The following is a 7960-nucleotide window of genomic DNA, read 5'->3' as shown; positions in this document are numbered from 1 at the left end:
GGCAGTGGGGCCTGGGTATGTTTTGGGGTCCAGGCAGATGGGAGGGAGAATCTCTGAATTCCTCACCACCCCTCTGCTTGCAGCAATCCAGGGGTGGCTGAAGGAGGGTCCACCCCCTGCCAGCCCTGCCCAGCTACTGTCCAAACTGTCCCTCCTGCTGCTGGAGAAGATGGGAGGCTCATCCGGGGCAGTGAGTGCCGGCAGCCCCAGGGGGCGGAGGGCTGACATGGGGTCCCAGGCTGGCTGAGGGGTCCCAGGCTGGCTGAGGCCCAGGCCAGACCCGAACGCTCAGCATTCGCCTCCTCCTCAGCTCTATGGCCTGTTCCTGACTGCAGCAGCCCAGCCACTCAAGGCCAAGACTGACCTCCCAGCCTGGTCTGCTGCCATGGATGCCGGCCTGGAGGCCATGCAGAAGTGAGCCAGAACCCTGTGCCTTAAACCAGGGGTAGACTGGAGGAGGTGGCTGATGTCACCTCATCCCGGCCAGGCCCTGTGTCCACCCCAAAGTGACTCCCCACAGTAAACTTCATTCGTTTCCAGGTGTGGAAAGGCTGCCCCAGGTGACAGGACTATGGTGTGTATCTGGCCCAGTCCTTACCCCCTTTTGATTATAGAAGCCCTGAAGGATACCCTCTGTGGCAGGGCCTGTCCTCAGCTCCCCTGTCCCTCACTTTGTCCAGCTGGATTCTCTGTGGGCAGCAGGACAGGAGCTCCAGGCCTGGAAGAGCCCAAAGGCTGATCTGTTGCAGATTCTGACAAAAGCAGTCAAGGTGAGTGAGGCTGGGCCTGGCTACCCAGGGAGACAGGCTTGGAGCAAGTTAACAACTTCCTATACCTCAGTTTCCTCCTCTAAAAGTAGAGGTGACTACCTGAATCAGAGGGTGCCGTGAGGCTGGAGAGATGTGGTGTTGGGGGCATAGCAGGCCCTCAGTAAATGGTGGACCTTGCCCTGCTAGTAAATGGAGGCCGGTAGGAGGCAACCTCTCTACCCTAGTGACAGTACAGAGGGTGTTTGCAGAGCTGGGACAGGAGGGTCCAGGCTCCATGGCAGGAAGGAGGCCTGGTGGCTCGTCTTTAAACCTGCTCCCCCACTCCCACCCCCTCAGAGTGCAGAAGCCGCAGCCCAGGCCACCAAGAACATGGAAGCTGGAGCTGGAAGAGCCAGTTACATCAGTTCTGCACGGCTGGATCAGCCAGACCCCGGGGCAGTGGCAGCCGCAGCCATTCTCCGTGCCATCCTAGAGGTCTTGCAGAGCTAGAGTATGTGAATGCCTCCCTGGGCCTCAGTGCCTCCCACTGCAGTGCAGTTGGCCATCATCACTTCTGCTTTCTGTCACCCTCCCTCACCCCTCGGGCCCATCTGAAATTCCCCCATCAGCCTCTAGAACCTCTCCACTGTAGAAACGAGTCCCAGAGTGGGTCCCGTGCCTCTTCAGCACTGCCCTTTCCCTCCTCAGGGAGGGTGGGGTCCTGGGGTCACCCCTCTTTGTCCCCAGCCAACTCTGGGCTGCAGCAATGAGGCATTTTCCCTGGGTGGCAGCTCAGCCTTTAACTGTCAATGCTAATTTGGCTTTCAGACTCTCCATGAAAGGTCTTCTGCATTTGACCCTGAGCTAGTGTGGGAAAGCAAGCTAATAAACCACATTGAAACAGCAGCTACCGCTTCCTCTGAGGGACCTTTTTCCACCTGTGAACAGTGGCCCTGCTGCTGCGCCAGGGATTAGGACTTTGGCCCCTAGTTGAGGTGATCATGACATATCTCTTACCACTTGAGACCCAATGGCTGGGTCTGTGCAGCTGAGCTGGCTCCGCTGGGATCCCTGTTCCTGTCCTGACACACAGACCACACCTAATGGGTGTGCTTTTCTTAGCACTAAACTAATAGGACCTACTGGTCCTTCAGGAATCAGATGAGCAAATGGGACACCAGGAGGAAAAGGAATCACCATGGTGTAAGAGTCAGCGGTAAAACAGAAAGGGCACCCCCAGGTTTCTCTAGAGTAATCACTGATGCCAAGGCTGGTGCGTGGTGGACAGGACAGTGCACAGCTGGCCCATACTTGGCACAGGGCAGCGGTCATAGGCATGGGCATAGACTCACATAGACACACCTTTGAATCATGTTTCTGCTTTAACCAACTACATAAACTCAGCCCTATTATTTAGCTTCTTGGACTGTAAAATCAAAATGGTATCTGTCTTGTGGAGACGTGGAAAAGGATTCAAATGAACTGATGGTGAAGCCGCCGGCACAGTCCAGGGGGTCACTCACTGGGAGCTCCTATTACTGGTGTCTGCATCCAATTTTTTCCAGGTCATCTGCTCCACTACTAGGTGGCATCTACAGTTGGTCACACTGGGGGATGGGAGGCTCCCCATCACTTCCTTTGCCCAAACTTGACAGCAGTCTCCCTCAATTCCTGGGCTTCTCTGCTCAAGGTCCCCTGTCCATTGGCCACACCACGGGTCCCCGACCACAAGACACAGTTATCAGTGCACAGACGTGCACACCCAGCAGCTAAGGAGATTCTGGCATCAGACATCTGGCCTGCAGGTCCCAACTCTGCCATCTCCTGGCTGGGTAACCCTGGGCAAGTCTTTATCCGTTTGTGTTCCAGATTATAAAACTGGAAGCATTTCCTTCTTCATGAGATGACCAAGTGCTCAAAAGCCATTCACTATTAGGAACATCCATGTTATCAGGAGTCACAGGCAACTCCAGGAAGACAACCATGTGGATCCTCAGTGCCTTCTAGTTTGTCCCTCCCCAGGTCTTAGGCCTAGAACTGTCCTAAAGCTTTTACAAGGTATACAGGGCTCATTTAACCACAATGTCATTTCCGCAGAGGAGGCTTTTTCAAAAACATGTTTAATGAATATCAGGCTTCATAAACGGGTGAAATGCCTACCTATGTAGAAAGTGGGAGGGCTGGAAGTGAGCAAGGCACTTGGCATCCCAATGGTTTTGAAGGCTTCAGCCACTAAGGAGGTTTAGCTATAGCCATCCTGCCAGCATCTGGCCATGTAGGGTTGGGGTGGCCAGTTGGCCTCACGGATACCAGCACGGGAGTAAGTACACTTTGGACCCCAGGTGTTACGCTGCTTGTTATCTAAGCACAGCAGTGTGGCGCCTGGGACCTGGCCGAGCTTGTTTGGAGGGGGCGGGAAAAGCCGAAGTGCCCACTGGTATTTCCCCTCAAGAAGAGCTACAACGCACAGCCTGGCAGGACGCATGAGCCTGGGTCTGGCCAGGCAAGCAGCTGTTCTGGGGGCAGGTGAGGCACTCTGATGCTCAGCAAGGAACACTTCTGAAGATGGCCATGACCCTAAGCTCTGCTGGGCACAATACACAACTTCGGCACGTCTCATGGTGGGCTGGAGTGTGAAAATCAGTGGGGCTAGGACCCTGTCAAGAGAGCAAGGTTTAACCTGCCCAGGACAAGCAGGGACGCCCTACGCTAGTGAGGGAAAGTAAAACGTCTGAGGCGCCCTGCTGCTCATCCCTGTTGGGACAGTCGGGGACAGGTTGTCTGTACTTGAGAGAATAGGTTACCAGGGTTCATAGGGCTGCCTGACATTGACAGGTGTGTAAGTCACAGGGACAGGCCGGGATCCAGGCACCAGCTGTAGTAGCAGCTAGAAGAGGTGAAGCCACACAGTCACAGTGGACGCAGACACACAATGCAGCAACATGAATCAGCAGCAAAGAGCCGACAGCGCCTCAGCTCCTCTGCAGAGGCTGCTCTGCAACCACTCTCCCCTCTCCTTCCATCACCTCGCGACGTCCCAGTCCAGCCTCACAGCCAGGTGGGCCCGACGGAGATCACAGCAGATGAAGCCTGCCCCGTGGCACTCCCTAAACGAAACGCATTTGTGAACATCACCTCCCCCACTTTCACGTTAGATTGCACTTGAGCCCCAGCTTATCTGGGCTGTCGGGATTTCCCACCACGTCCTGAGGGGTCTAAAGGGGAAATCTGCTTGACTTTAGACAGACATCAGGAGCGCTGCAAGCAGCCGCGGCAAGGTGGGGCCTGTGCAAATGGGGCACTCGGAGGCCAATGCCAAGAAGGGGTGCAGACACCAAAGCCACCAAGAAAAGCGGTGAGCAGTACATTGGAGACAGCAGGCCCAACACAGAGGGAAGGACAGGTTTGGGCCCGGAGCCCAAATGAGTCTTGCGGAAACCAGACGGGCGCCCCAGGTAGATCAGAGCTCCTGCGGGGAATCCAGACCACACCACCGGCTGCTCCTGGGGCCCCTTCCCGCTTCACTCTCTCTCATGCAACAGGGACTGGAAAAAAAGGCAGAGGCACAGGGGTTAAGGACATAACGTCAAAGTGGCCCCTGACCTGCAGGAGTCACACCAGGTCTGAGCTATTCACACAGAACGCCAACCGGCAGGGCAATCTTCGCCCAGGCCACCGCATCCTTCAGGGAAGCCCCAAAGCTCCTCAGCCTGATGCGCCCTCCAGCTCACCCCATTTTTCAGGTGCCTGCATGGCCAAGAACAAGCAAAATCTGCTCCAAGCACTCAACTGGTCGCCAAGCACCTGCTAGATAAGCTCCCATCCCACCAAACCAGTCCCAAAGCTGGAAGAGAAAAAATTACGACAGCCCTCATCATGCTCAAGTCCTTCCTTGGGGAAAATAAGGCCTCGCTTTCCCTCGTGAAACCACAGGAATTTGGGGGAGTAACCGCCATCCTCTCACAGGGGACGGGCCAGGCCCCTGGCAGCCCGAGCCAGAGCAGCTACATCTGCTACGATGGCTGGGACGTGCTGGCCTGACTTCAGGGTTCCCACCGGCGAACCTAACCTCACCTTCCAGTTACTTGGTTTCCCACCATGTTACTGGGTTGGTCTTCCTGGTCAGGCTCACGCCTTTCCTGGGTGACCCTTCTCTAGACCCAGGCCTACCCCAACAACCTGCCATGGGAGACCTGGACTCCATACCTGTCTTTCAGTCGTGATCCCCGCCTCCGGGCGTTTCCAAGACGAAGCCTGAAGGATATAGAGCACCAGCAGCCCGAAGATCACCACCAGCATCCCAGTGCTGTTGGCGAAGACTGCCTCACCAGGCAGGCTGGAGTACGGCTTGGTGGCATTTTTCCTGAAGATGATGAAACGATGCAGGCTCTTGAGAGGCTTTTCTACCTGTTTCTGCCCAGTGGGAGAATCGGTGCTACTAACGGAGGGTGAGAATGCTCCCCAGGACCACCCGTGACCTGGACTGTTGACATATTTCTAAGTCCCTGCCACAACAAATATTTGCAAAATGCTTTTCATATACGAAGGAACTCTGTGCCTCGGAACTCATTTTTAAGTGGCAATGACAACAGTATCGATGTTGTCGGGCAATTAGAGGATTAAATTTAAGGTTCTTAGAATAGGTTGACACATAGTAGGTGCTAAGTCAATTCGATAATTGACTTAGCACCTACTATGGATAAACACCTGCTGACTGTTTACCAATCTCAACCTAAAGAAAGACCTTCCAGATCAGGAACGAGCCCAACCCCAAAGGCCCCCCTCCCTTGGTTGGGTCTCATGATCATGAGGTGCATCTTCTGAGGACCCTATTCTTTCTCCTCCACCTTAGAGTTTGGGCCCCACCCCACTCACAAACTGAAGAAAAGCTTCTCATTAATGCCAGAAATGACAGACGCAATGGCCAGAGAGAAGATGGAGGCTCCAAAGAAGACGTGGACGGGTTTAAGGAGGCTGCGCAGCTGCATGGATGCCCAGGGCAGCAGGAAGGTGGCAAAGCCCAGGGACCACTGTGGACACAGGGAGAAAGTACCTGACCATACTGTGGGTGACCAAAGGTGCCCCAGGTCATCCCACCCCGCGAGCAGCTCCTACGGGTCAGGGAACCTTGGCCCACCAGCCACTTCCCGAGCACCACACCGAGCTTCCTGAATGTGGTCTGTCTGCTCCCGCTACACAAACAACGCATTTCACAAAATGCGTAGCTATAACCCCATTCTCCCGCAAACCCAGCCATTCTTGTTTGTCTATTTCCTTCCAGGACTGGCTCATAAATCTCCCTTGTACAGCACTGACATCAGAATACGAACACGACTTCTAGAATTGCTTCTGGTTCACAGAAAGGTGGGAGTAGGGAAGGTGAAAAAGATGATTTAGCATCAACGTGGTACGTGCTGTGACAAGGTTAGCTCAGAGCACTCTGGGATGACAGGTGGGCCGTGTGATGGGTAACAGCAGGAACAGGGTGAGTGTGGGAACTGCCAACCTCCCACGGCCTTTTAAATGGCCCGTTCTACAGGACGTGCCCTGCAAGGCCATCTCCAGGCAATAAGCAGAGGGAATATTTTGTGCTGATACAAGCGAAGCCCCAACCAGAACCCACGGCTGCCATCCAGCAGTGGGAACCCAAAGGAGGGTGGAAAGCACCCACCTGGCAGGTGAAGAGGAAGACAGTGGTGATGCCCAACCAGCTGTGCAGGGAGTAGAGGTTGGCGATTTTTGCCTTGTTGTGATATTTAAAGACAGCCACGAGCCCCAGCACGGTCAGGATGAAAGCCACCAGGTGCAGGGCTGCATGGGCAATTTTCCAGGGCAGCTTGGATCCCATCCACGACTGGGGCAGACGGTACACCAGCGACGCTGCAGGAGAGAGCAGTGTCGGCTTGGCCTGTTCCCCTCATGCTCACCACACATTAGGGGAATTACCCTGACATGGTCCCACATAGCCTCCCAACGAAGAAAAGAAAGAAATGCTAGAACATTGGTATCGACTCCTCAGCGTCTCTTGTCCCTACAACAGTCGGTCATGAAGGGAAGAGGGAAGGGACAGTGATAAAAAGGGAGGAGCAAGTTTCTTGGACCTGCCCTTGGATCATTACAATAATAAAGGTAGCTTGCATGCAGTTCTGCAGGTTACAAAACAATGTCACATTCATTATTTCATCTACCTGTATTATCACAACTGAGATGAGTTATCAAGAACACAGGATGTACAGCTGGATAACCTAGGTCCAAATCCTGGCTTTATCTCCTAGCTATTTGGCATCTTCTTTCTAAATCTGTTTCCTCATCTGTAGAGCAGGGATAACAATAGAGCCCACCTCACAAGCTTCTTGTAAGAACAAAATGGGATGATGTATCTGAAGTACACAGGGTAGACTGCTATCATTAATGTCACCATCGTTTATTTCCATGTTACAAGTGGGGAAAATGAGGCTCTCTTGGGTCCCAAAGCTCAGCTCTGAATGCATGGGACTAAGATGGGTCTGGCAGGAGTAAGCGGATCCCTTACGTGAAGACCTACTATGCCACGAGAGGCTTCAACCTCCTGCTCCTTAGAGCAGGGTCGGCAAATTACAGCTCACAGGCTGAATCCAGCCAACCACCTATTTCTGTGAATAAAGTTTTATTGGAACACAGCCAGGCGTGTGTTTTCGTTTTGTCTATGGCTATTCTCACAACACAATAGCAGAGCAGAATAGTTGCAATACAGATCATATGACCTGCAAAGCCTCAACTATTTACTACCTGATCCTTCACAGAAAAAGTGTGCCAACCCCTGCCCTAGTATATTCATGAAGTTGCCTTTCTCAGATGCCCCCAAATGACACCCGGGCCCAGAGACAGACCAACCCACCCAACCTCTATAGCCCTGAACCAACAGTGACAAAAGCCAGCCCTAGAGAGGGAGTGCTCTGCCCTGCCCAGGCCTGGGCCGAGGAACATCTCCCCTGCTGACCTCATACTCACCAGCACTGTAGAACACCACCATGCCAGCAACCATGAGCACTGGGTGATAGTTGAACGTGAGCTTGGTGCCATTCCATGCAAAGCCACCGTGCCAGCTCCACATCCAATAGGTGGTAAAGAGGATGCATATCATGCCCAAGGACGACAGTGACAGGACAGACACATAAAACCATGCCACAGCCATTCTGATCGGGCACTCCTAGAAGAAGGAGAAATCACAC

At 53.7% G+C, this 7960-nt stretch overlaps 2 protein-coding genes across 11 annotated transcripts in view; one reads left to right on the top strand and one right to left on the bottom strand.

Moving 5' to 3' along the window:
• Positions 1–1363, top strand: part of TKFC (triokinase and FMN cyclase) — a 12172-nt gene extending 10809 nt beyond the window's left edge. For all 7 annotated transcript variants that reach the window (XM_006911231.3, XM_025046185.1, XM_025046182.1 and 4 more), the window contains 5 exons: positions 84–190; positions 311–414; positions 541–574; positions 681–770; positions 1107–1363. In XM_006911231.3, coding sequence (XP_006911293.1) covers positions 84–190; positions 311–414; positions 541–574; positions 681–770; positions 1107–1259 — 488 coding nt within the window. In that variant the 3' untranslated portion in view covers positions 1260–1363. The remainder of the gene's footprint in view (positions 1–83; positions 191–310; positions 415–540; positions 575–680; positions 771–1106) is intronic.
• A 1488-nt stretch (positions 1364–2851) lies between these two features.
• Positions 2852–7960, bottom strand: part of LOC102897027 (cytochrome b ascorbate-dependent protein 3) — a 9248-nt gene continuing 4139 nt past the window's right edge. For all 4 annotated transcript variants that reach the window (XM_025046188.1, XM_025046190.1, XM_006911230.3 and 1 more), the window contains 5 exons: positions 7740–7938; positions 6421–6629; positions 5625–5779; positions 4956–5112; positions 2852–4294 (listed from right to left, as the gene is read on the bottom strand). In XM_025046188.1, coding sequence (XP_024901956.1) covers positions 4271–4294; positions 4956–5112; positions 5625–5779; positions 6421–6629; positions 7740–7923 — 729 coding nt within the window. In that variant the 5' untranslated portion in view covers positions 7924–7938 and the 3' untranslated portion in view covers positions 2852–4270. The remainder of the gene's footprint in view (positions 4295–4955; positions 5113–5624; positions 5780–6420; positions 6630–7739; positions 7939–7960) is intronic.

Source organism: Pteropus alecto, unplaced genomic scaffold (assembly GCF_000325575.1).
Source record: "Pteropus alecto unplaced genomic scaffold, ASM32557v1 scaffold43, whole genome shotgun sequence".
Classification (NCBI taxonomy): domain Eukaryota; kingdom Metazoa; phylum Chordata; class Mammalia; order Chiroptera; family Pteropodidae; genus Pteropus; species Pteropus alecto.
Note: the sequence above shows the minus strand (reverse complement) of the source record. Positions and strands in the feature narration are given on the sequence as shown.